The sequence below is a fragment of the Tenrec ecaudatus genome, chromosome 4, assembly GCF_050624435.1.
Source record: "Tenrec ecaudatus isolate mTenEca1 chromosome 4, mTenEca1.hap1, whole genome shotgun sequence".
In the NCBI taxonomy this organism is placed as follows: domain Eukaryota; kingdom Metazoa; phylum Chordata; class Mammalia; order Afrosoricida; family Tenrecidae; genus Tenrec; species Tenrec ecaudatus.
In genome coordinates, this window is record NC_134533.1 from 12579138 (window position 1) to 12606485 (window position 27348).

The window sequence follows — 27348 nt, forward strand, 5'->3', positions numbered from 1 at the left end:
CCGCCCCCTTCCCCCCCCCCCCCCCCCCCCGCACGGTCCTGCCCACAGGGCTCTATTGGGTCTCCACTGACCCTGAGCTGGAATGAGCTTCCTGCCCCTGCAGGCGTGGACAGAGGGGCACCCCTCATGCCCCGCCCCGCTCCTGGCCTCCCTGCCTCCCAGGTCCACCAGTGTCAGCTATCTGCCCTTGTCTGTGAGCCGCCCAAAGAGAGGTCTCAGAACGCAACCCTGCGGAAGGTCTGCCTCTCGCTGCAATCTTCTCTCCCCCACATGGTAATGTGTTGACAGTAAGGGGACTTGAAACCCTGTGTCATCCGAGGAAGAGTTGGAAGAGCTGGGACGGCTTTGCCTGGAGAAGACTTGAAGGGACATGAGAGCTGTCGGCAAGGATTTGGTGGCCTGTCATGTGGCAACGGATGAAGCTGGCTTGTTCCTGGCAGCTCAGGAGGGCAGGCTGGAGGCTACAGGGGGCAGGAAACATAGTCACTCTCCCCAAAAACGGCCAGCCATGGGCCCACCTCCCATAGGAGGGCTGGCCATGGGGGTCTGGGCAGCAGTGGGGCTGGCTCCCTGACTCGGAGGTCTCTCCCAGGCCAGGGACACCATGGCCCCATCGTCTGGCTTCACTGACTGGCAGGGGAGCACACGCCTGCGCCCTTGATTTCAACGTGCCTGGAGGGCCTCCTGTCACTTTTATTCACAACATCAGTGAAATTGCAATGACAAGTGTTTGCTTCACCCTGTCCCCTGGTGCTGTCCGGTGGATACTGAGGGCACCAAGGGTCTCTAGGGGGGAGGTGGAGGGACGATGGAAGATGACAGTGACCTCTCATGCCACAGGGGGCCTTGAGGTCACCAAGTTGAAGGGGGAGGGGCTCCAATACTTTTTGCTGAGTGGAATTTTCTGCAAAATCCCAAGATGTGAGACCAAGGAAAACAATGGCCCTCTGGCCACACGGGGCTGGTGGGGAGCAGGTCAGCAGCCCCCCAGCCCCTGAGAGGTTCTTGGGGACCCTGAGGATTCCAAAGAGTGCTCTTGACCAACTCCCAATGGCCTGCCAAGGTCCTGGGGACTGGTCAGGACAGAGTGTGGACTCAGGGCCCCAGCCCCGGCCATACTGGCTGAATAACCTTGGATGAGGTCTTTGGCCCCGCCCCTCTGTGCCTCCATTTCCCCACCTGTAAAATGGGGACCCATCACCATACCTATGCCGAAGGGTGGTGGCAAAGATGAGGCTGGGACCACATGTCACAGCGAGGAGGGGTCAGCTCCTGCCCCGATGGAGTCACTGAGGTCCTGAGAGGTTCAGCCCTTGCCCGTGACCACATAGCTGCTCTGTGGTCACACAGGACATCCGTCAAGTTCCCGGAGCTTCCTAGCAATTGGCCATGCCGTCGTGCCTACAGAAGGCTGGATCCCAAGATCACTGTTCTCTCTGCTTTCAGAGGAACTTTCAGGCTGTGCCTCTGGCTTTGGGCTCAGTAGTCTAGGGGGACAATCATCTGTCCTTGAGGGCTCTCTGACCACAGTAGGGGTTGAGGAGTGGGTTCAGAGTCGTGGGCAACTCCCCCCAAGAACTAGAGGTATGTGGAGGGTGGGATGTGTGTATGGAGAGGACACCATGGCAGATGAGGCCCCCAGAACCAGGCAGTGACCTCCAACTGGCTGACCACAGCTGACGAACCATGAGCTTACTAACAAGCCTCTGATCTTGTCCTTGCTCTGCTCAGAAACCTTCCCTGGCTCCCGGGGGCCTGAAACACAAAGCCAACCTGGCAGACACGCCCCTTCCCCATCAGGCCCCATTCTGATACCCCCTCATGCTCTCCCCATACCCTCAAGTCCAGCTCCTCTGTCCCCACTGTTCCCTCTGCCCAGAACATCCCATGCTGACCTCATCCAGGGCCTACCTCTACCCCAGGGAAGCCATCCCAGAGAGCTGCCTGAGCCCCCGACACTGCCTTGCGCCTGTGCATAGCCCCTCATCCATAGCTGTGGTCCCCTAACCCCCAGCCGTCATCATGGTGCCGATCTGTGGGGGGCCACCAACTAGCCTGTGAGACACAGATCACTCTGACACATTCTGATGGAGCAAAGACACGGAGTGGTTAAGACACTTGTCTGAGGCCACACAGTTGTTAAGGGGCAGGGCCTGCGCTCACATTTGGGGCATTGGGAGTCTGGAGCCCCCGACTTGAGATCCCATCATTCACGAGTTCTGGAGCCCCTGGTGTGCTAGTAGATCGTTAGCTGCATTCATGCCTGCCTTGCCGGTTGGAGTGACAGTTCACTGTGGGCATGGCCCTCCCACCTCCCCATAGGTGATTCCTGATAGATAGCAGATGTAGGAGGCTCAGCACAAGAACAGAAGTTGCCATATTTTAAAAGCCATTTCAGGGAACTGACTACAAGGATCTACATATAGCCTCCTCCCTGGGGGATGGACAACAGAAAAATGGGTGAAGGGAGATGTCGGGCAGTGTAAGATATGACAAAAATAATAATAATTTATAAATTACCCAAGTTTCATGAAGGAGGGAAGAGCGGGGAGGGAGGGGGGCCACGTAGAAAGCAAATGTTTTGAGAATGGCAACAAATATACAAATGTGCTTGATACAATGGATGGATGTATGGATTGTGATAATAGTTGTACGAGCCCCCAATAAGATGATTAAAAAAAAATAACTTAGGTCCATAGTCCATAGGTTTGTGAGAAGAAGAAAAAAGCCATTTCACCAAAGGAAATAGCTTTGTGGGGTGCCTGCTGCCCTAGCCCACAAAGGCTCTCTGCGTGAGACAGGGCAGCTCGGGGAGGGGAGTGGTCCATGGAAAAAGTGCAGACACTGTAGCAGGAAGTCTAGTGTGCCCATATTTTGGCCCCAGGCCTGTGCCTTGGGGTCCTGCCTCTATGTCCCTGGAACTTATGCCTGAACAGGGGCCAGCCCTCTGAGAATGTTGGGGACTGTCCCTTCTGCCTTGAAGAGTTGTGCTTCTCAAGCAGGTGGTGGGTGAGTGGGGATCAGCATGTGGTCCTTGTGGGTGCTCTGGGTGGATGATGAGGTTGACAGTGGTCTAGGTGCACAGTCTCCTGAGGCTGTAGAGAACATGTCCCCTGCCCACCATCCAGGTGAGGCCAAGGTGGGTAGGTGGGAGCTGGCAAGGGGGCCTTCCCCTGTGCATGGAAGGCTCAGGCAGGGATCAGGGGTCCCAGCAGGATCCCAGGGTGATTGGAGAGGGTTCAGGTTGCCTGGGGCACAGGTGCAGTGGCAGGAGGGCACCAGGAAAGCCCTGAGGTGTGGTCCCCTGGTAGAGCGAACGAGGCCAGGAAAGGAAGATGGGCAAGAAGGAAACCACAGGAACCAGGACCAGACAGTCCTTAATTACTGCCACCACCGGAACCAGGAAACCCACACAGGCTCGTCTGTAAATGCGCAGCGGTTCCTTGACTGGAGGCCGAGGCCCAGCGAGCACATGTTTATGGAGCTGGGGTGTTGTTGCACGCCCCAGCACCACCACAACCATGTGCTGACTGTCCGGTCGCCTCTGGGACGGTGTGAGCTACTGTTGACTACCACCTACAAGAAGCTGGGGGAGGAGCTGTCACTCCACTTTATGGGAGAGCATGGGTGGTCATGTGAAACGATCAGATTAGGGCAGTAGGGTGGGGTGGTGTCCTTTCAGGATGGGGCAGCTGTGGGCATGAAGGGGCAATGCAAGGCTTGCTGGCAGTGCTGGAGGGTGGGTGCGAGGACCCCTGCTGCCTTGAGGGGTACGCATAGCTGCTGGCTTTGTAGGGTGTCGAGTTAAAGGGGGTGGTGCAGGGCCCATGGACTCAACCAGCCTGTGTAGGCAGGAACTGAAAGCGGAAAAATGTCAGTCCCTTCCAAGGTCACCCAGCACGGCAGAGGAGGAGAACCTGGGACTCCAGGACCCACATGTGTGCTCTGCACCTCCCCACCCTGATTGTGCTGGGTCAACTCTGGCCCACACCATGCTGAGCCAAGTGAAGGGGACAGTGGCCACTTTGGGTGGCTGTGGGCTGAGGGACGGTGGCTGGCCAGGGAGGGTCTGACTTGTGCTTGTCCTCCCCAGGGGCGCCCACCCGAGATGTGCTCCTGGTCTCTGCCATCATCACCGTCAGCCTTAGCGTCACTGTTGTGCTCTGCGGCATCTGCCACTGGTGTCAGCGAAAACTGGTAAGGCTCCCGGGGTCTCCTGGGCAGCGGGGCCTGGGCCTGCACCCGCCCCCCACCCCAACACCCACAAGCTGGGGAATGTTCCCCAGCTCACACGCAGGTGGCCCTCTCGCCTGCAAAGTCCGGCCCACGGGCTTAGAGATTGCCGAGGATCGGCCCCCTGCGTCCCCATCCCATCCAGAGACACACACCCCTCCAGGCGGGCGCCTCCCACCTGCCCCAGCTCGCCTCTAAAGAGCCGCAGCAACACACGCACAGACTGAGAATGCAGCCCCCCTCCTTCGGCGCCCGCGGGGCGGGGTGGGGGCGTGGCCGCGTCTCCAGCCAATGAGGAGGCGCCGCCGCCCGCCCGCCCCCGCCCCCGCCCATCCATCCTGGGGCTCCGGGTTTGTACAAGCACAAACGGCTTCTTTTTATTTTTAACGAGGGCTCGGGAATGAACGAGCGGGATTAGGCCATCAATAAGGGACGAGACAGTCAGCGCGGGCATTCATCACCCGAAGGCGGACGGAGCGGGAGAGGAGTCGAGCTCCGAGCGGGCGCCGCGAGGCCCTCCCCTCCTGCCAAGATGTGCCCTGGGGACTTTGGGGGCTGGGGGGCGTGGGGTGGGGACGAGGGGAAAAGGCCCGGAGTTTGATCCGGCAGGGCAGGTAGAGACGGGCCGCTGCAGGCGCCCTCCACCCTTGGGTTAGGTGATGGTGGGACGGGGACAGGGTGCCACCTGTCCTGTCACAGAGGGGCCCGAAGGTCCCCGGCGAAAGGGCTGAGGCCGGGCTTCACGCCCTCACTACCCGGGAGGGAGAGAAAGGGCCAGTGCCACGCGCATTAGGGTTTTGTAAGGGGCGCTATGGGGTGGCCCCCAAAGGACCGTGCTCTGCTTGCCTCTCTCAGGAGTGGGAGTGGCCGCCCCTCCCCCTGGGGCGGGGCCTCGTGGGCAGCCTTGGCTGCTTTGGCCACGTGAGTGAGCCTGCCCCCATCCCGGGTGGGGTGGTGACCCGCCACCCCCCTGCAGGTCTGGGGCTGTCGGCCGCCTGCCTTGTACCTGGTTCCCTTGTGCCTGCGTGTGTCTCAGAATTTCAGGGGAGGTGGTGGCAGGAGCTTGGCCACGTGCCTTCCCTTCGTGTGTGAATGTCCTCAGAGGCAGTGGGCGTGGCTGGGAGCGCAGTGCGGCCCTGCACTGAGGGTTGCAGGTCCACGAGGCGGCCTTGGCGGTCTGTGTTTGGCAGCAGAGGGAGGAGGCTGTCTGAGCTGGAACTCTTGGTGGAGGCGGGGTGGGGTGGGAGAGAGAGAGTGTGTGTGATGGGAGGGGGGGTTCTTTGTGCTGAATGTGTTGACTTTGAGAGTATTGGTGCAGTGTGTGCGTGCATGCATGATCAAATCAGATCCCCTCGCGAGATCATGCAGAAGTCACCCAGTCCTGCCCCCCTTTCATGTGTGCTGCAGTGAGAAAGATTGTGTGTGTGTGTGTGTGTGTGTGTGTGTGTGTGTGTGTGTGTGTGTGGTACTTTCCAGGACCAGGGTACAGTAGAAGCAGGCTATAGGCAGACTGCTTCCCCACCTCCAATCAGAGGCAGGGCCTGGGACCCAGAGCTCACAGATGAAGCTTCAATAGCAGGTGGAAGCTGGCAGCGCAAGCTCTGTCTGAGAGGTGCAGACCCAATGTGTGCCCCCTGCCCCATGCCAGCCAGGGGCATTTCCAGGGGTCTCCTGATTTGCTCCCTTGGTGCTGCTGAAGGAATGGGGCTTTGTCTAGTCCCCGTCCTTCTGCCCTGAGAGATGTCTCTCCATTGGGGCTCTGAAGCCAGTGAGCTTCCTGTCAGGGCAGATTCCTTTTTTTCTTGAGAGGGCTTCTAAACGCCACGCCACCCCTGTCCCTGCCCCCTTCCCCACACAGCTGCACAGCTCACCTTGCCTGTCTGTCCCCTCTACAGCAGTGATGCGATACCCGGCAGCCAGGATCCCATTTCCAAACATTAATAACATCTTTAATTTCCAGCTGGCCAGCCCCCTCCCTGGTATGCAGGCCAGAGCTGGCAGGTCCCTTCAGGCCTGACTTGGTTTCCTAGTTGTTGCCCCCTTTCACCCCACCCTCAAGTCCAGTCTTGCCTGATTCCTGTGCCGCCCCCTATCTTAGCTCCCACCTTCAGGATGAAGGGAAAGGCTCTCTGAGCTTTATAGAAGGGGGGGGGGGCAGGAAGCAGTTTTTAGAATGTCCTGGGTGAGCCCGAGTGGTCAGCTCCAGACCTTGTGAGGGGGCAGCTGTTAGGCCTTCGCAGAGGGTTCTGACTGAGGCGAGTTCTGCCAACATTCAGAAGAAAAGGGGTGAGGGTGAGGGTGGGGGGCTGCCCTCAGTAGGGCTGGAGAGGAGTGAGACTGGGCTCCTTCATGCCAAGTGGTCCTGCCAAGAGACAGGGCTGCTGGCCACCAAAGAGGGGCTCCCCTGACCTCTGAGCCTCCTAGGGGGAACTGGGAATTGTTTGGGATTTGAACTTCCGCGATGATTGGAGGGGTCAGATGGCAATTCAGCCTCTTTGCATTTTCACTTACGATTCAAGCTGGGGAGCCCCGACTTGAGGGGCCACTGAAGGAACATTCCCAGCGGCTGGCTCAGGACTGCCAGGTGCCAGGTTCCACATGAGGCCCCAGAGGGACTGTGGGCCAGTCTCTGGGGGGCTCCATTCCAGAGATGGGGGCTGGGAGAAATAAACAGAGGGACACCATGACTGGTGATGGGACCCTGGAAGGCAAGGCCCTCCTGGGCACCCTTCAGGAGAGGAGCAGGCAGTCAGAGAGGGCTAGGAGGACAGGGGAATGTTGGTGCTCCTGAAGCCAAGGGTGTCTGAGGGCTCTGGGAAGGGGCTCCACAGCCTGGCTCCCCAGGCTGGTGGCCGCTGGGCCAGGAAGGGGCTGTGGCTGGCAGAGTGCTGGCAGACCGGCTGAGGTGGCGTTTATTTTGCTGGAGGGAGCATAGAATAATTGACTGTTGTGTCTGCCAGTCGGTGCACAGGACCGACCTGGTGCTGGGGAGGCGCGTGCTGGCCCGCATGCACCTCAGTCCCCACTCACTTGGCTGGGCAGCCTGGGGCCCTGGTGGGGGGGATGGTCTGTCAGAATGCGGACCCCCCCACTACCCGCCTCCACCCCGCCTGGGCGGGCCCATGGGTGCGTGTGAGGACGCCTAGTGGAGGCCAGGAATGTTAATGGTGCCAGGCTCTGCAGGAGCTAAATTTAGAAACCCAAACCGAGAAGGTGAATGGAGCTCACCTTCCTGCCGGCAGCGGGCCCAGTCCCCCGCTGCCCAGTCGCCCCTCCTCTAACTCTGGGCCTGGTGGTTCCCTACCCCTTCTGCTTCACCCCTCCTCTAGTCGCGGGCCTGGTGGGCCTCTGGCCCTCCCCATGCTGGGGTGAGGGGCTCTGGGGGGCTGTCTAGAGCCCAGGAATCCACACCCTCCCTTCCCAATGCTGCCTTTCCAAAGAACAGAGCACGCAGGCCTAGCTCTGTCCCCAGTCTTGGGGCATGGGACCCTGAGAGCCCCAGACAATGAGGGATACAGCCCTGAATCCGGACTGGGCATGGGGCCCTCTCCCTGCCCCCATTGCTCACGTCACTGGCCGCTGCCAACCTTGCCCTGCAGGATGCCACCCCCACCATCTGGGGGTGGTGACGTGGCCAGTGTGACGTGGCCAGGCGCCTGAGAGCCGTCTGTCCATGGCAGAGGGAGCTGTGTCTCTGGAAGCCTGGCCAGCACCCCAGAGGCAGGCAGGCAGGCAGGAGGGGCTCATCCCTGGAGGGCAGCGAGAGGGCACAGATCCAGGGGGCAGGGCAGGTCCTTGAGTCAGCCTGACAGGGCCTAGGATCTGCCAGGCAGGGAGCAAGTTCCAATGGCCTCGTTCCCACAACAGTGGCATCCTCACACGTGGGTCTCATGGTGGGGGGAGGGGGGCTTGTTGCCTAGAGGTGTCACTCGACTGCCCTCCCTGGCCCCCAGCCCAGGGCCTTGTTCTCTGGGGAAGTGGGAAGGGCATGGCCCTGCCCCATGAGTGACTTGTGCTGTTTCCACAGGGCAAACGCTACAAGAACTCCCTGGAGACAGTATGCACGCCAGACTCAGGGCGGGGACGCAGCGAGAAGAAGGCCATCAAGTAGGTGCCAGGCTTCGAGTGGGCGTGGGGCATGCAGGCAGCCCAGGTGGGAAGAGCCCCTCCCCCTGGGTCTGACCCTATACACATTCAGTATCCCCTCTCTCCCCACCCCCACACTTACCACCCCTCAAGGTGGCCCCCCACACCTCTACCTCTCTGTGGCCCCAGACCCTCCAGAGGCTCTAGAGCCACCACCCTCACCCCCCACCCCCAGCTCCTCTTTCTGGCTGCTCTCTTTACCAGCAGTAGGGGCTGGTCCCATCATACTCACTTGCCCATGTCTCTCTCTCTCTCTCTCTCTCTCTCTCTCTCTCTCTCTCACACACACACACACACACACACACACACACACACACACACACACACACACACAGTTCCCAGCCAAGTCAGCTCCCTGAACCTCCAAGCTCCTGCCCTTAGACTGTGCCCCCTGCCAGGTGCTAGACACTCTGCCCTGAAGGCCACAGGCCCCAGCTGGAGGGAGTGATGATACCCTTGCCACCTAGTCAGCTGCTCCCCTGAACTCCCCTGGCTCTAGTCTTGTGCCTTGGTTTGCCTGGACTTTGCCGCAATGCTCTGAGAGCCTGCCTCCCCACTGTAGGCCAACGAGGCCGGCCCAGTGCCCAGGGTCATCAGGGGACCCCAGGAGACAATATCTGTCTGGTGAGAGTACAAGGGACCTGGATGTCCCACTTCTGCTTCTCTCGAGGCCCCTGTGCCCACTGAAGAGTAGGCCCCCACCCTCTTCACTGAGGCCAGGACTCACTGGGAACCTGAAACCCCAAATAGTACTGAGACACATTTCCCTGTCACCTGGGGTCAGACCTGGTGGCCTAGGGGCTGCTGCCCAGAGTGGAGCTCCCAGCCCTCTCTGTTCCCACCCCACTTTCCACTTAAGCCCCTCCCTATGACCCACCTTACCCTGTCATCCCTTGTCTAGCCCCTTCCTCCCCCTCCTTCTGCTCCTAGGGGATGCTCCCCTACCCTGCATCTCCTCCTCTCCCTCTCAGGGTTTTTTTCCCCATCTTTTTTCCATGCTGTTTTTCATCATTTTCTCTGACCCTGTTTGGGCTGGGCCTTCACAGAAGCTGTGGGGGGTGAGGGGGGGGTGGAGGTGGGCCCAGTGAGAGGCAGGAGGAGGTGCTGGGTGAGCACAGAGGCCCCAGAGCCTTTGAAGCTGATGCAGTCACAAGCACACTGGCTAACCCATCTTCAAAGCCGTGGGCTGAAAGGGCTGAGGTTGGGAGGAGCGGTGCCCCAGGCTGGCTGGAGGCTGCTCAGGGACCAATCGAGGCAGTACACGGTGGGATCTCCAGCCTAGCCTGCCACTAAGGCACGGCCCCAAGCTGGGCAGGGGCTTGTCCCTACTGGGTGAACCCAGCCTTTCTGCACAGCAAGTGGAGGGTGGGGTCGGGAGTGCCCGGAGAGCAAGCTGGAGGACAGAGGGCTCACGCAGACAAAGCGAGGCCCACCCAGCCGCCTTCTGCTCTACCTTCCCATGAGTCTCCAGGCCTTTGCCTCTGGCCAGAGCCGAGCAGAGCGGGAGACATAAAGTAGGGCCCACCATCTGCCCAGTTTCCCCACGGGCTCAGGATACTAGATATTTTGGGGTGGGGAGCTACAAGCCTTAACAGAGCTCCCCAAAGTGTGTTCCTCAGAGCACTTGGGCCTGCCATGAATTAGCAGGTACCCTGGGAATGCACAGTTTCATGGGGAATCCTTTGAGGGAGACCCTGCTCCTGGTCTTCCTCTTGGAGATCCGGACCATCCTGTACTTGGCTCCCAAAAGTGCTTCAGGAATGGAAGGGGAGGTTCCTGGGACTAGAAGGCCACTTCTTCGGGTTCCAGCAGGGGACAGACAGCCTGAGGGACACTCAAGTCCTTGGAACATGGAAACCGGCCTGACAGCCATGACCACAGGAGTCTTGCCATCTGGAATCTAGGGGTGGCCCTCAGTTTTGAGGCCTAGGAGGGGGCATTCCAATGGCCTCCTCAGCTCTACCCAACTTGGAGCCCCCCCCCCTAGTGTGAGGCCCTACTTTGGGGACAAAGGCCATCTCTGGTTTTCTGTTGAGGAAGCAGATCCTCCTGGGGCCTCCCCAGCTAGGACCTTCGGCTCCTGAGGGCCTGTCCTGCCTGACCAAGCATCTCCAAGACATAGACTCGACTTGGGCAGAGTGCCCTCTGGGCCTGTGGTGGCAGCTCTACTTTGCTCCGTGACTCCCAAGTTTTAAGATTAAGAACGAGAGAAGCGTCAACCTCAGAGAAGAGAAGCCAGCTCTGACCCCCACTTATGTTTGACCCTCACAGGGTCCTCAGCTTGACCTTAAGCGGTGTCCCACCCTCAGGACACCCTCAGGCCCACCCCAGCACTCCTCCTGGGAGCCCTTCTTCCTGATGATCCAGCCATGATCCCTTCTGGCTGCCCCTGTGGCTGGGGGACTGTTCTGGGGAACGCCCACCCCATACCCTGGCCCTGCTTCTCAGGGCCCCAGAAGCTTGGTTTACCCTTCTCTGGGTGGGGAGCTCCCTGAGTTTCTGAGCTGGGCATCCTGCCAGCCCTGGCATCTGCCCTGATCCCATCCAGAAGCCCCGCTTCTTCAGTACAAGCCAGGGAGCAGGAGGGCTGGGGAGCCAGACCCCAAAATCCCGCCTTGGAAAGGGACAAGCCACACACAGGGAGAGTACCTGCAGGCCAGGTACATACTGACAAGGGGTGAGGGAGGGGCTGGGGGTGGCAGGTCCATCTTGACATCAAGGGCCTGAGGCTGGGCCTGCCCCATCACCCCCACCCAGCGAGTTGACTTGATTAGCGGTTGTTTGCCAGGTTGGGGACTGAGGCCAGGAGGGCTAGGGGCCTCCCAGTCACACAGCAAAATCTCACAGTCACTGAGCTAATGCTGACACATAGTGACTCTTCTGTAGGACAGGATAGAACCTGTGAGTTTCAGAGAGGAGCGGTGGTTCCCAACCGTCTCCCAGCAATGGTAGTGGCATAACCTGTTCTAGCTTTCAGCTCTTTCTAGCCAGAAACCAGCACCTTCCCACGCCTGCTCCCACCTGACCCCTAGGCCCTGGCCCCAGCACCCTCCTTGCCTGCCAGGTCCTGCTGCCCTCCTCTCTCATCGGCTCTCTCTTCCTCCACGCCAGCGCAGCCAGCTCCAAGGTGCAAGGCTCCGGCTGTAGACCTGCAGCACGCCTCCCTCCCGCGCCGCATGTGTCTTTGCGTGTGTGCGTGCGTGTGCGGGCACAGGCTGTGGGGCCCCTGCCTTTCTTCCTCCCACAGGCGCAGACCCTCGCTAGCCCCGGCCCTCGCCCCCTCTGCCCCTGCCACAGGGCGTCCGTTCTGGCATCTTCTTGTAGCTCCGTTTTCTCCCCTCTCTCTCTGCCCCTCCAGTGATCTAGACAGAGACTTTTGGAATAACAATGAGAGCACAGTGCAGCAGAAATGGAGTTCCTACCCTCCCAAGGAGTTTATTCTAAACATTTCACCCTACGCCCCTTATGGCGACCCACGACTGTCCCTCAAGTGAGTGACTTTACCTGGTTTAATCATATGTACCGAGTTTCCGCGCACGCCCTCCCTCTCCCTGCCCCCCCCCCACCCAACTTCTCTCCCTCTCTTCTGTCCCCTCCGCCCCTCCCCCCACCCCTCCCCGCACCCCCCCCATGGGCAGGCTGGCCATGGAGACGAGCAACCCCTCCTGTCCCCCTCGCCTGCCTGCCCCCCACGCCCGTGTCCCCTGCCCCCAGGGCCAGCCACGCAGGAGTCCCTCCTCCGAGCCCTGCCCCAGCCACCCGGGGCCCCGCCCCCACTGTCCCGGGGCCCCGCCCCCTGTGCAGTCAGGATGGGGTTGCCCGTTTTGGTCCCTCCCTGCGGTCGTGGCTTCCCCGCCTTCCCTTCCCGCTGTGTGCTGCTGCTGTGGCTGCTCGGTGGTCGGTGGTCGGTGGTCGGTGGTCCGTGGTGGCGGTGGCGGTGATGGTGGTGGTGGTGGTGGTGAACTTTGACTAACACAGCTTTCTCTCTCTCCCTGCCTGGGGGCCTCCTGGCCAGGACAGCCCGCTCTTCCTCCGTCGTTAACCCTTCGTTGTCCTGTGGGATAGAGTTGGAGGTGGCTGCCCTCCCCCCACCCCCGCCGCCCCTGCCCCAGGCGGGGGGAGGGGCTCCCCTCCGTTGTCGTGGTGCGTTGTTCTCAGACACCTCCCCAGCCCGCCCGGTCCCCTCTCTCCTCTCTGCAGGCTCTGCCATGAACGCACCTGCTCAGCTGATGTCTCTCTTTCTCTCTCTCTCTCTGTCTGTCTCTTGTCCGTCTGTCTCTCTCCTCCTCTCTCACTCTCTTTCTTCCTTTTATCTGTCATTGTTTTTCCTCCTCTTCCATCCCCCCTCCCGCAACACCCCCGCGTGTGGCCCGCCCTCTCTCCCCCACCGCCACCCCTGTCCGCCCCCGGCCGGCCGCCTCGTGATTGCGTGCCTGCGTTCCTCCAGTGGCACCCTCCTGTCCGGTGCCAAAGTGGCCGCTGCGGCGGGGCTGGCGGTGGAGCGGGAAGGCCGGCTGGGGGAGAAGCCGGCGCCGGTGCCGCCACCCGGAGAGGACGGCCTGAGAAGCGGCGGGGCTGCCCCCAGCGAGCCGGGCAGCAGTGCCAAGGCGGGGAGAGGCCGCTGGCGGACAGTGCAGAGCCACCTGGCCGCAGGGAAGCTCAACTTGTCCAAGTGAGTGATGGCGCTCCATGGCCACCGGAGCCACGAGCTCAAGCCTACACCCTGCCAGGGTGGACAGCGGGACCCCTGGCATGCCCGCTGCTGCCCCCAGAGGTGCCACCATGGCCCCTGGATCATCCCATCCCTTCATGAGCTCCTTCCATTGACCTCATCACTCAGCACGGCCAGCTCAGCCATACAGTCTGTTGCATTCCAGCCTCTGGCTGCCGCCCAAGCAACCTCTCTGCCATGACCAGGTCATGCCATCGTCCACCCGCCGGACGGATCCATCTCAGTCCTGGGGTCATCCCATTCTCTTTGATCGACCATCACAGCCTGTGGCCGTCCAACCATTGGCCCATCCCATCCTCAGGGAGCTGGCCGGCTCAGCCTGTGTCCTGGGCTGTGTCCTGTGCCACTCACCAGCCACCAGGCCTTCCCTCTCAGACCAGCAGATGGCTCTAACCCAGAGGGGGAGCCATGGCACGTTTGACCACTGGTAACTCCGTCCGCCTTGTTTAAATCCTCACACCACAGCCGCTGGATAGCCCCTGTTGCCTCATCCATGTCTCACCATTCCCACTGGCTGTCCTCATTTGGCCAGCTAGCTGTCCCACTCACTGTCAGTTGTCAGGATGGCGTGATCTTAAAGGTTGGATTGTTTTGCTACCACCCCAAACCCCTCTCTGCACCCCCCACTAGCTTCTCTTTTCAGAGGGCAGAGGATGTGCTCCCTTGTTGAATAGCTAAGGGTGTCAAGACAGTCCACCCCACTGTGGGCAATGGGCATAGAGTTGGCCCTGTTCCGCATGGTAGCATGCCCCGCTAAATCAAAGGAACAGCCTCAGGCTTGACTTGACTGTTGCCTACTCTGAGCCTTCCCAGGCCCCACGCCCCTGGAGCTATGGACATTCTCACCCACTGCAAATGGAGGTTCTGCCAGTGACTTGGAACTGCCTGGTTCCCAGCTGGTGGTGGATACTCCCTCTTAGAAAGCCACCCACCTTACTCCTTCTTAGATGTCCTGCCCATGTAGAGCCTCCTAGTCCTCTTCCAAAGGCTTGTGGTTCCTGTCAATAGGACCATAGAGGACCACGGTCTTTTGCTTATTGGCCTATAGGAGCCTACACTGACGTCCCCTGATATCCAGCCTGAGGAGGGTCCCACAGGGAACTCCCACACCTCCTCAGAGAGCCAGGCCCAGCGCCCCTGGCACTCTGGCCATGGTCCCTGGGTTGGCTGAGGCCTCTGTGCCACTGCTGGCCCCAGGCCTGGGGGAAACAATTTTAGTTTCCTGTGACTGAGAGGTTGTAAATTGGACTAATTTTGGATGTGATAGGAAACCAAAAATGAGGTCAGCAAGGAGGAGGTGGTGGCGGCCAGTGTGTCCTCCCCCTGCCTCAGCCTGCCCTGGGGGAGTTGTGGGCCTCCCTGGCTGTCAGGCCTGGGCCTGCCCCCAACTGTCACCCTGATTCCAGTCCTCAGGCAGGCAGGGCTGCTACACATACCTCCAAGCCTCCAAGCACCCAGCTATAGCTATGATGTGCGCTCTCTCTCTCGCTCTCTCTCTCTCTGCTGTGCTCTGACTCTATCCTCTTTCTCTCTCACTCTCCCTCTCCTCTCTCTTTCAGCCCGTTGGGGCAGCCTAACTGTTGTCTTTTGGTTCCCAGGGTAGGCTGGGGGTGGGGGGAGAGGAGCGGGGAACAACGCTGAGGGCTGGCTGCAGCAGTGAGAGTGGATCCCCGGGGCCCTGGGACTTCTTCCCTCACACAGCTTGAGGGTTGTCAGACTTCACCGCAAAGGGCCAGGTAGTAAACATTTAGGCTTTTCAGGCCATATGGCCCCTTTTACGACTACCCAGCCTTGTCAGTGTAGCCCCGAGACAGCCACAGGTGGAACATCAGTCCGTGGCAATGGGCACACACCAAAATAAAACTTTACCCATCAAAGCAGGCAGCAGGCCAGGTTTGGCTCTAGAGCCCTGGGTAGAGAGACGGAGGGAAGAAACAGGGGGAGGAAAACACTGGTTACCCCCTACCTGTTAAGACCCAGGGAAGGGAAGTGACTTCCCACCCCCCAGTCTTTCAGCTCAGTCTCTGGCTCTGCTATGGCACTTAAGTGATGGCTTAGCTCTGGTCTTTCCTGTGGGACACACGGAAATCCCTGACCAGTGGGGACAAGGCTGGCAGTTTCCCAGGGACTCCAGACTCCTTCTGCCCCCACTTCCTCATACATTTGCAGCCCCCTGGCAGGGGCACATGTCCCGACACAGCCTGTGGCTGGACTGACATCACTAGGTCCTCATGACAATTGCCCGAGGCAGCCCCGCACTCTCCTATGCCCCTTTAACAGATGAGAGAACTGAGGCCCAGAGAGGTGACATCACTTCCAATGGCCCACACTTAGCACATGGTAGAGGTGGGTTGGAACATGTGTCTCTCAATCCCTACTGCCCCTGGCCAGCCATGTCCTACTTCCCGTCTGTCCTCCCCCCTCCCTCCAGCACTTTGCAGAAGTGCCAGTGGGCCCTCGGGGCAGGTCATGGTTGCAGGTCTATGAAGAACAGGACATTCCTTGGCTCCAGCCCTGTCTCCAACTCAGGTGGACAGAAATGGTCCCTCCTCGAAACAGGGGGGCCATTCCCAGAGTACTAGAGAGGGTGCTGGGTCCCCAAGACAGGAGAGCAAAGAACCCCGCTGAGCTGGCAGCAGAGTCTGAGAGTGAGGTCTGTACGGGATAGACTACCTCTGTGCTTCCCCAGCCCCACCACGCGCAACCCAGGGCCAGCTGGGTGCCAGCCTGGTTTTCCTCAAGGACAACGTGGAGCCAGACCTTCCCTTGTCCCAACTCCAGGCGGTGGTGGGAGGCAGGGCCAGGACCCCAGGGACCCATCATCGCCATGCAGCTGCAGTCCAGCCTAGCCGGTGCCTAGGTCTAGCTGAGCCAGGGCCATGGGGTGGGGTGTGACCTGCCTGAGGTCAGTGGGGGTGGGGGTCTGGGGGGTTGGGAGGGTGGGCTTGGTAGCCTCCTCAGTGAAGCAGTGGTGACAACGGCAGCGGCGACAACCCCGATGGAGGCCTGGAGAGGCCCAGCGGAGCATGTGCTGCCCCGGGGGGCCTCCTTGCCCTGGCCTTCAGCCTCTTCCTCCTCCACTCTGGTCCCTTCACCGGCTTCTCCTTTCTCTCCTCTCCTCCGCCCATCCCAAGTTTCGAGGACTCCACCCTGTCCACGGCTACTACCCTTGAGTCTATCCCCAGCTCCGCGGGAGAGCCGAAATGCCAGCGACCCCGCACCCTGACCCGGCAGCAGAGCCTGCAGCAGCCGCTAAGCCAGCACCAGCGGGGCCGGCAGGCCAGCCAGCCCACCACCAGCCAGAGCTTGGGCCAGCTGCAGGCCCACGTGGCCTCAGCGCCAGGCCCCAACCCCCGGGCCTATGGCCGGGGCCAGGCTCGGCAGGGCACCTCGGCTGGCTCCAAGTACCGGGCGGCAGGCGGCCACAGTCGCTCCAACCCAGGCAGTTGGGACCACATGGTGGGGCAGATTCGAAACCGAGGCTTGGACATGAAGTCCTTCTTGTAAGTCCTCCCCTGGAATGGCCAGCCCTACTCCCCGCCCTGCCTCCTTTCCCATGCTTCCTCCTAGGAGCCCACCAGCAACGCTCCCTGCAGGGCCACCGAACCCCCTGGGCTGCCTCTCCCCCGCATCTGTGGAAGGTCCACTCTGAACCAACCATACCTCCTGAGGACCCTGGGCCTTGCTAGTGCCCCCAGGGGTTAGAGAAGCCAGCAGATACTGGGGGTCTCCAAGACGGGTCTCCTCCCCTCCCAGCCAGGTCTTCCGTTCCACATTTCCCCTGCTCCTGTCCCAAACCCAGTCCCCTACCCTCTGTGTCCCAGCCTGCCCTGCCCCTGCCCTGCCCTGCCCCCTCTGACTCCTTTCCTCTATGCCAGTGGTTCTCAACCTTCCTACCCTTTCATACAGTTCCTCATGTGGTGGTGCCCCCCCCCAACCATAAAATCACTTTTGGTGCTACTTTATAACTTTAATTTTGCTACTGTTATGAATCCCGCGACCCTGTGAAAGGGTCATTGGACACCCCCCCAGGGGTCACAACCCACAGATTGCGAACCACTGCGAGTCTAAACCAACTCACCTTCCCTTCCTGCCCACGTTCGTTCCTTCCCTCCTCTTGTGCCCCGTGCTCCTGTGAGCTGCTGTCTGCTGCCTCAGTGACCTTCTGTATCTGTCAGTCTTCCGGCTCCCTTCCTATGACAACCCACCTCCCGAGATCCCCTCCCCCAGAACTCTAGGAAAGGCTGCTTGTATACAGCGCCTCCTTGGGTGTGCACAGGTGGGTGACAATAGTACCTAACCAGAACCATAAGCCAGCCACTTGCCTTCCCTCTAGGCTCCCACTTAAACCCCTCCCTATTGGGGTTCCTGGGCAGCTGCACTCATTCTCCCAGTCTAGGATGGCTGGGTGGCTGCCTGCCCCCGCCAGCGTCACCATCCCCAGTCTCCTATGACCTAGCCTAACATGAGCTTCCTTCCAGGCTCTGGGCTCCTCCCATCGCCCAGGCCTACGCCGGAGCATTTTTCACCCAGAGACCAGCTTTTAAGAAAAGGGGAAGCCTGAGGCTTGTCCCAGCAGCACAGACAAGGCTGTGGGTCCCCTGTGTACCCACTCTTCTGGCATGGGTGGCAGTTTGATGACCCCCCTCCCCCCACCAGCCACGCACATTTGCCCTCCCAGCACTTCCTCCACCCCTACCCCCTCCACCCAGGTCCCCTGTGGCAGAGGTTAGCCAGCCAGGGTTGTCCACCAAAGGCCAACTCATTCATATTCCAGGCCTTCCTGTGGGCACCGTGGCTCCCTCACATGCTCTGTGTGTGTGCTTTTCCAAACATCGGAAAGCCATTCTTCACTCGGGGCCCATAGACAAAGGAGAACAAGCTGAGGCTGCCCAGGGCTGGCCTCTTGCCTTTCAGGTGAGTTGCCCAGGGAGGCAAGTTATGGCCATCACGTCACATGCAGAGAGTGGCGGACCTCCTACTTAGTGGGGTGACCCCCCCCCAACACCAATGCCTGTCAAGAGCGGAGCCGTTTTGGTTTTTTAAGAAGAGCCAAAGGTGCAGCTGAAACACACATTCCCCTGGGGGAAAAACATGTTGTTTGTGTTGGGTTCACCTTCCCCCAGCTCAAGCGGCTCCTAAGAAGCCAAACGGAATTTTACCAACTCCAAACTGGCACTGGTGGGCAGGAAGCAAAGGAAAGAATTTGTCCAGGGAGAAGCGGGGAGTTGCTTCCCAAAAAGTGGCTGATGCCCATGAGAATGCTATGCTCCGCTGGCCCTCCAGACCACCCCTCATCCCAGCTGCCACTCACTTCCCACCTATTGGTGGTCCTCTGAGACAACCTCTCTGGGACATCACTGGAGCAGGCTCATCTCTAAGCCCCGCCTTCTTGGGCGTGGCTCCGCGGAGAATTCACTCCTTGGGATCCCCGCCCCTTGGGAACAACCAGAGCACTCTGACCCTCCACTTCTGCGCCACGGAGCACCCAAGGAACACCTGTGATATTGAGGTGCCCCGGCGCTGCGCTCCCTTGCGAAGCTGCTGCGTAAGTCACCCAGCGGTCGACCACTGACCCCACGCTGCTGAACTGAGACCTCTGACCCCATGCTGCTGTCCAGGCGATGACTCCGGGAGACGCTAACCTTCTCATTTGGGTGCCGGGCCTGCCCTGTCAAGACATTTTCCCGCCCGCAGGGCTCTCGTGCCAAACACCCACATTGCCTTCTTTGTGCCTTCTGGATGCTTCTCCAACGAAGGGTCCCTGAAGGGGACCCCAAAACCCCTCCACGAAGGGGACGCAGGACGAGAACAGATGGCAGAGACACCTCTAGGAATGTCTGCCGGAGACGCTCGGTTTTCCGCTGGGCTCTGGGACAGCAGCCTGTGGGAGAGCTCCCAAGACACCTCCCGGCAGCTGGGACATCTGGGTCCCCCTGGCCAAGGCTGTCTTCCCGGAGCCGAGTCCCACCAAGTCAAAAGTACAGTGCCCGTTGTATCTCAAGCCTCTCTAGGAGCCCAACCTGCCTGCCAAGCAACCGCTCAACATGGCAAGGATCCCTGAGCTCGCCTCCCAGGGCCCCAGATGGCCAGAGCCAGTGACCCCTGGCTTTAGCCCCGCCTTTGGAACTCTGCAGTGCCCCAGGGCATGGCCCGTGCTCCCTCCCTCCTGTCCCCCTAGGTCAGGGCTCTCCACTGGCCTTCACCAAACCCTACCCCACTTCTCTCCAGGGAATCTTGCTCGGCCCACGCCCCTCCCAGGCCACTCTCCCCCGCCCCTGTCCCCTGCTCGGCCGACTCTACTCTCCCACCGCTGACAGCGCTGAGGGGCGGTCTCTCCCACAGGACCAGTTTCTTATGCTTGTTTCTTCTCTCTCTTTGTCTCTGTCTCTGTGTCTCTCCCTCCTGCCCTCGCCCCGCCCACCTGCGGGGCCTCCTCGCTTCACCCCTGGCCGGCCGCTGGGCTGCCTGCCCTGGGCAGGGAAGGTCGGATGGTGGTGCTATCTTTGGTCTTAGGGCTTTCGGAACAGGATGACTTTGCCAATATCCCTGACCTGCAAAACCCAGGAACCCAGCAGAACCAGAACGCTCAGGGGGACAAGAGGTACGCGCACAGGCCAGGGTCTACGGTGGCGGCAGCGGCGGAGAGGAGGCCCCTCGAACTGCCCCCGCGGTTGGACTGGGGCCGCGCTGCCTTCAGTGGACGCCGGCTGGGGGAGTTGATGCTCTCACACACCGTCCACCGTGGTGGTGCCCCGCGGTGGCGCCCCTGGGGTGTGAGGCCACGTGGCCATCTCCTGGGACCATTCTGGATCAAGCCTGCTCCCTGGGCGCTGCTTGCCCCAGCCCGGGAGCAAGCCCAACGTCTCTGCCCCATCTCCCTGCTTGGCTCTCTGCTGCCCCCCTCCATCTCTCATCTGCCCCCCTACCCCTGACCCAGAAATCCCTGTTTCTCTGGGGGTTGCTGGGCGGGGGGGATGTCAGGGAGGGGCCTTGGCTGGTTCTCCCTCATCCCCACCACCTCAACCCATCCTCTTGCCTGGAGGCCCCTTGGAGATGGTAGCTCAATACTCACTGCAGGGGCCTGACTGCATGGGGGAGGGGAGGGAGGGGCCTTGGGGAGGGTCTGAAGCAAAGAGTGCCAGGGCATAGCAGAAACCTGGCAGCAGGCCTAGAGAGGTAGCCTTGGGCCCTGGGCCCCAGGGTGGGTGAGGGTGTGGAAGGGCGAGCCTGGCATGGTTGCTGGTCCACACCACCGGGCTGTGGATTGACATGTGTAGCCTTGGCCCATGGAGAACTTCGGAAGGGTTTCCAGATGTCTGGGAGGGGCTGGCCCTCTGCTCTTGGGATCTGGATAGGTGGGGAGGCTGGGGTTGGTCACCAAAAGGGGGAGGGAGAAGGCCTCATCCCTAGGCCAGACCCCCTAGGAGACCCATAATAGAGCCCATTCCCAGCCCCTCCCTGCTTCTACCTTCTCCTCTGATGGTGAAGGTATTGCACAGGGTAACCCCTGTGGAGCAACCCCCACCCCCAGCTCTGAAGTGCTGGGCTTGTCATGAGGTAGACACACCCTGAGACTGGTCACTTGTCAGCTCCCAGAGCTGAGCGGGGCTGGCAGTGGTGAACAGACCCATCAGGGCAGGCAGGGGCTGAGCCAGCTGACTGAGCAAGCTAGGCTGGAGGCCCAGGGAGGCAGGGATGGCAGCCCAGGACCCAGCCTTCAGTGAAGGGTGGGCCTGCCACCCCAACCCACCTGGGTTCCTCCTGGGCTACAGGGAGAGGGTGTTGGAGCGGCCTGGGGTCTCTGGGGAAGGTGTGAAGTGTGAGGGAGCAGGTGCAGGCTGGAAACAAGATTTCTTATCGCCCATGTGTTAATTAACCGGCTCCATTTTCACCCACAGCCTATTTTTACCTACTTGCCACTTCGGTCTCGCTCCATATTTTAACACACCCATCCATTCTGATCATGATACCAGTGCGCCCCCCCCCCCACCCTTCCTGGGAAAGGTGGGTGCGGAGCTGGAGGCCACAGGCCCACCCCACCCAGCATGTCTTTCCTAGTGGACACACACCTTTCCCATGGGTCATGCCCCTGCCCGGGGCCTGCTTGCTCTCTGGGGTGTCCATCTGCCCATCTGCCCTTCCCAGCACCAACACCCACCGCCATTGGCTCCGGCCCATGTGGCCCGGAGTCTTTGTCTGTCCCTAGACCCACTCTTCATAGCCAGGTCTCTCTGGGGTGAGCAGGTGGGACGCCTTCAACTGTTAGCCGTAGACAAGAGGACTCGTAAGGTGCAGCAGCCACCCCATGTGGCCAGTGAGGGGGAGGGCAGGTGGGTGCCCACAAGTCAGCAGAGTAATGGAGGTCTCCAGCATTCCTGAAGCGCCCAGTCAGGACCCCACACCCCTGCGGGCCTCGCTGCACGCAGGGGCCCACAGTTGCCACATCAGACTTGGGGACCCCAGAGGGAGGCCCCGGCCCCATGCCCAGCTGTGCCCATTCCACGCTCAGCCATTATGCCCTGCACCCATCCCCACCACCACTGCTCCTTGGGATCCAAATGGTTTCCACCGGGGGCCCCATCTCCCCCCCCCCCAAGAGGCGGGGCGGGACCAGCCCACCCCATCGCACTCCTCGCCGGAAACCGCCATTTTTTTACACACACCCCCACCCTGTGTGTGTCCCCCTGCCTCCTCTCTGCCTGTCCTTCCAGCCGCCTCGCTCGTCCTTGCCCTCGTGTCCGCCCGGCAGCCTTCTTCACTCGGCTCTCACTAACCTTTCTTGCCACCCCATCCCTTCTCTCTCTCCGTCCATCTGCTCCTCACAGGGACCTCCCTGGGCCGGTGACAGCCCTTCGGCTTCTCCCTCCGCCTCCCTGTGCCTCCCGTCTCTCTGTCCCTCTCCGTCCTGTGACCTCTCACAGCTTCCGTGGCGCTGACCGTCTTTCCCAGGCTGCGCTGGCACCGGGGCGTGGCCAGAATAACTCCAACTTTCTCATGCCCGCAGCAGTCAGCCGCGCTCGCCTCTCTCCTACTTTATTTTTAACCTGACTTTACCTCTCCAGCTATTCCGGGCTCCTCGTCCTTCCCGTGCCTGTCTGCGTGAGCACGTGTCCTCGCGCGTGCGTGTGTGTGCGCGCGCTTGTCTGTGACTGAGTGTGCACGCACCTGCCCACGCGGGCACGACTGCCTTGAGAGGATGCCCCAGCGTGGTCCTGGGTGCACTGGGGGGTGTCTGAGCTGTCAAGGCCGGCTGGGGCCAGGTCTCCACGCTGGGGGTGCCGTGCGTCTGACGCTGGAGCATCTGCTCCCCGAAAATACTCCCTGCTTTTTCTGTTTCAGTCTGCCCCAATTCCCAGGCCAACCTGGCCACATGCCTGGGGTTCCCAGATGTGTGTGTTCCCAGGATCTAAGGGTGATGTCACTGGGAGGTATCCCAGCTCTTCTGGTCACCCACCTAGTTGTGCCTCTCTCTGGTCCCTGGGACGCTGTGCGTGTGTGCGTGCACACATGTGTGCCTATGTGTGGACATGCGTGTAGCCTGCTACTGGATCCTGGTCTCTCCCCTCCAGGCCCTGGCATATATCTGTGCATGCCTGTCTGTCTGTCTGCCTGCCTGTTGCGGCCGTCTGTGGACCGGCAGCTGGGCTGGCCCAGAGGCTGTGGTTCCTGTCTAGCCTGTGTGTCCCAGTGTGCGGCTGTCCACAGCTGTTCTGTTCTGACCTGCCGCAGCCTCCTCCTGCCTGCCCCCACACCTCTCCTCCTCCTCATGGGACGGGCCAGCCTGCTCCTGGGCAGGCCTCTGGGCCCCCTTCTGGAACCTGAAAGGCTGAACAGAGCCAGGCTCACCACCCAGCCAGCCCCGGGCCAGAGAATGGCATCTCAGGGATGGCATGACATCAGGGTGCAGACAGGGCCAGGCGTGGGACCATCAGACCCGGGGCACCCGGTGCGCCCCATCTTCTTCTCCCTGGAAGCAACCTTATTGTGTGCTCAGTCCTCAGAGTGCCAGAAAGGTGGGAGCTGGGAGGGAGGGCTGTGGGTGCACCCCAAACATCGCTAGAGTGTGAAAGGCCGGTTTTCAGGCACACTGGCCATATTCCAAGAGCTCAGTCACCACATGCTGAGCCATGCTTCTGTTGTCAGGAACATTGGGCTGGATGGGGCTGGGTAGGCAGCGGTCAGTGCTGACCCAGTCTGGGTGCCTAGTGCTTCCCGGTGGCTGAGCCTGAGCAGGCACAGGTCAGTGGGCATGACGGCGGACAGCGATGACACAGAAAGGGCCTGAACACCACCCACCTCAGACTCCCCACGACTTCTGCCAGGCTGGGAGTGAAGCAAAAGGTCGAGGTGGGGAGCATGCCTAGAGACCACCATGCCCAAAGGATGGCTGGAGGGGGGGGGCGTGTCCGGGGAGGAAGAGGAAGGTGTAGCTCCAGGGCCAGGTCAGCCAGGTGCTGAGGCAAAGAAGGGGATCTGAGCTGCACGGAGGAAGGGATGGAGCCGTGGTCTCCAGAGAACACTGGGCTCCCGCAGGAAGTGACAGCCAGGCCCTCCAGGGTGCGCTGCCACTCCCAGGCCCACGGCGTCCACACCCAGCTGCCAGCCTGTGCTCACCTGGCTCCCCCACCCCCAGGTTGCCCACAGGCGGGAAGGCGGTGAACACAACCCCCGTGCCAGGCCAGACCCCCCACGATGAGTCTGACCGCCGCACGGAGCCGCGATCTTCTGTCTCCGATCTCGTCAACTCCCTCACCAGCGAGATGCTCATGGTGAGCGGGGCAGGGGGCGGGGGGGGGGGGCGAGGGGGCTGCCAACGCGGAGCAAGTCCACACAGGACAGGAGGCCCACAGGTGACAATTGGACTGCAATCTACAAGAACAGCAGTTTGAAATGGCCAGCTGCTGGGAGAGAAAAAGACGGGGGCAGCTCTGCCCTCTCCTAGAGGGTCGCTAGTGAGTTTGGTTTGTGGGGGTGAGGGTGGGGTTAGGGTGCTCGTGGCTATGCTCCCATAACCAGAAACCCACCGGGCAGTTCTACCCTACCCTATCGAGCTGCTTATGAGTCAGAATCCACTCGATGGCAGTGCGCTGTTGGGCTTGAGGAGGAGAAACTGGTGGGTATGGAATTGGAGCAGACGCATCTCCCCTCCGTCCAGTGGAGACCTGGGGTGGGGGGAATCCCCTACAGAGTGGATCCCATGGTCCCAGATTAGGGGCCTCCTTGAGCCACCATTGCAGGGGGCCAGCTGAGGCCCAGAGAGAACAGGCCAGCAGAGACCCCCTGCCCCTTGGGGAGGGGGGTCCTAGTTCCAGGTAATATTCACCAAGGAGGACAGGTTGTGGCGTTACGTGGCGCCCCTAGTGGCAGGGCCGTGAGCTATAGCCTTTTGACTCTCTTTTTTCTGGTGGGGCAGTGGGTTAGGCTGCTAACCCCCAAGGACATTATTCCCACACACCAGCCTAGCTTCGGGAGAGCAGGAAGGCTGTCTGGACATGGACCCCGTGCTTACTGATCAGTCCTGGGAACCCTGAGAGCCAGAATCGGCATGTTGGCAGTGGGTTTGGATGTAGATCTGTGTGTATTTTTTGCTGTTTTGTAAAGAGACTTGGAGACACGGCGGGAGAGGACAGACACCCCAATTGGGCAGCTCGTGGTTGACAGACAGGAATCAGGTCTGGCAGCTCAGGAAAGGCTGCTAGAAGGTGTGAGGACAGGAGCCTGCACAGCTAGACCTGACTTGAGTCAGTTACTTCCTCTTCCTGGACCCCTCCCCCACCACCCACCACCCTCCCTGAGTCCCTGGGCAGCCAGGTCCCACCTGGGTGCCACGTGGGGCTCTGACTCTGACCACCCCTCCCCATTGACCTCTTCCAGCCCCAGGACCTGACATTTGCCTAGGCATCCTCCAGGGAAGGTCTTAAAATGCAGACAGATTCAGAGCCAGCGGCCTGAGGCAGGGACCCCAGAGTCCACATCCTTTTAGAACCAGGTTAGGAGACAGTCCCTGTCCCAGATCAGGTCTCCCTCAGGCCCACCCACCTCTCCTCTCCTCTCCCCACACTCTAAGCCCCTTTGTGCCCAGCCATCCCACATCCCCCAAGCCCACCCATGTGGGCTGGCCTTGGACAGGAGGCAGCACCAGTGCCCACCCAGCCCAGCCTGCACAGCCTCCTGATTGGCTGCAGCTTCTCAGGAGCCAGGTTCCCAGAAGGACAGTCCCTCTCCCAGCACGTGCCTGGCCCTTGTCGCTCCCAGGAAAGGGCTGGCAGCTGCAGCCTAAAGGTCAGGCTCCACCCACTCGGTCTCTGGAGGTCTGACTGTAGCCAGGGCACTGTGGTTGGTAATAATGACAAAGATGAGGGCAGAAGGTTCAGAGTGACCTCACTGGGCTCCTGAAGTCCCCAGGCCTCCGGCTGTCAGGGGCTAGGGCCAGCACACGAGTTAGGTGCCCACAGCTGGCCAGAGGGAGGCGCAGGGGCCTCAAAGATGCTCTTTGATGCTGCTTTGCTGTGCAGGGGCAGGGGCCAGCATCTCTCCTGAGGCCATGGTGGGGGCAGCCAGCCCTGTTGCCATGGAGACAGCACCAGGAGTTGCCCCAGCTGGTTAATTAGGTCTCAAGGCTTAAGCCATGGGAAGGTGGGGGGACGACTTGGAGCTGACATAAAGCCACTGCCCCTGGCCAAGGCCAAGCCCAATGGGCCCCAGGCCTCACTGTGGGAGCCGTGGGCCAGCAGGACCCTGCAGTGGGGCTGGACTGCCAGGGCCCTTCTCCCCAGGGTCTCAGCCACAGGGTCAGAAGGCAAGCTAGTCTAGGCTATAGAAAAGGCTGGACGGAACCACCCCAGGCTGGTTGTGGCCCCCAACAGCAGATACGAAAGTCAGGCTCCCAGAGAGTGAAGCTGCTGGGAGCATTCAGGAGGGCAGCGGGCCTCAGTGGGCCCGGCAGGAGCTTCCCGGCTGCCTGATGTACTGAAGGCAAACAGGGAGTATCCTCCACACTCACACCAGGGGTGACTGGGGGTGACCCCAACACAGACCCTAGGGTGAGAACCAGGGCAGGTAAAGGGGTACTCCCTATTTCCATGCCCTGTCCTCATTTCAAGTGCCATCTCAGCCATTTAGTCTTGGTTGGCCTGGGCCAGGTTACCTAACCTCTCTGTGTTCCAAGCCTAAATAGGAAGCTGCCCCCTGGGCTTGCTGCCGGGACTTAGTGAGGGCCCGGGCCTGGCGGACAGCTGGCATGGGCTACCCAGCGCCATCGAGTCAACCCCAGCTACGGCAACCCTGATAGACAAAGCAGGACTGCTCCCAGGACCCCCAAAGGCTGCCATGTGACCAACAGACACCCCAGTGTTCGCCCACTGAGCCGCTGAAGGGTTGGGGCCACAGATCCAGTTTTCATCCAGGCATCTCGGACATGGGCTCCTTACTGGGCCTGGTGGGATCTGACTGTTTCTCACCTGGGGCAGGTGAGGTCAGGCTAGCTTGGGAGGGGCCCATCTCCCCACGGGCCTGGGGCGTGGGACTGCTCCAATGGGCCCCACAGGCTGTGCAGTCCTGGAAAGTGACTAAATCTCTCTGAGCCAGCCCCCTCGGTTAGAGGGTTATTGGAACCACCAGGCCTGGCTGTGGTCAGGAGGCAGTGAGAAGGTGTTCGTCCACGGTACGTCCACCCCATTCTTGCCAGTATTTCCAGGTCCCTCGTACGTCAGCCAGGAGGGAGCAGGGACAAGACAGGGACCTGCCGAGTGTCCTGGGTGTCCATCTTCAAACCCAGCCCTGCTCTCAGGCAGCCCTCTGAGACGCCTCGTTCTGGACCCCCTACCCCCACCCCCACCCCAGCCATGCATGAGAGCACTTAGCAGAGAGACCCTCCCTCCACTTGACAGAAAGCAAGCCAGTGGCCGTCCAGTAAGTTCCAGCTCTTGGGCTTCCTGAGGGCAATTGTTTATAAGCCAATTACCAGGCCTTTCTTCCGGGGCACTGGGTGGGCTGGACTCCACAGCCTTCCAGTTAGTGGCTGAGGGTGTGAACTAATTGCCCCATCCAGGGTCTCCCACCCCACTTCCTGTGTTTCCAACAATGTTGGGCTGAGGGTCCTGGCTCCACCTCGCCCTCCACTGGGCTGTCTGGTGCTGGGCCTCCCCGGGGCTGGATGTCGTGAGCGGTGTACATGTAGTCACCACCCTCATCTGAGGCACTCTTTCAGCAGTGCAGACCCCTGTGCCCCACAA

The 27348-nt window shown here is 60.8% G+C and overlaps 1 protein-coding gene across 1 annotated transcript in view; it reads left to right on the top strand.

The window, feature by feature from the left end:
* The window catches only part of SYT7 (synaptotagmin 7), a 61785-nt gene that overhangs the window by 21235 nt on the left and 13202 nt on the right, over window positions 1–27348 (top strand). The window contains exons 2-8 of the mRNA XM_075547555.1: window positions 4063–4197; window positions 8261–8340; window positions 11738–11869; window positions 12827–13051; window positions 16246–16614; window positions 19593–19715; window positions 23748–23883. Coding sequence (XP_075403670.1) covers window positions 4063–4197; window positions 8261–8340; window positions 11738–11869; window positions 12827–13051; window positions 16246–16614; window positions 19593–19715; window positions 23748–23883 — 1200 coding nt within the window. The remainder of the gene's footprint in view (window positions 1–4062; window positions 4198–8260; window positions 8341–11737; window positions 11870–12826; window positions 13052–16245; window positions 16615–19592; window positions 19716–23747; window positions 23884–27348) is intronic.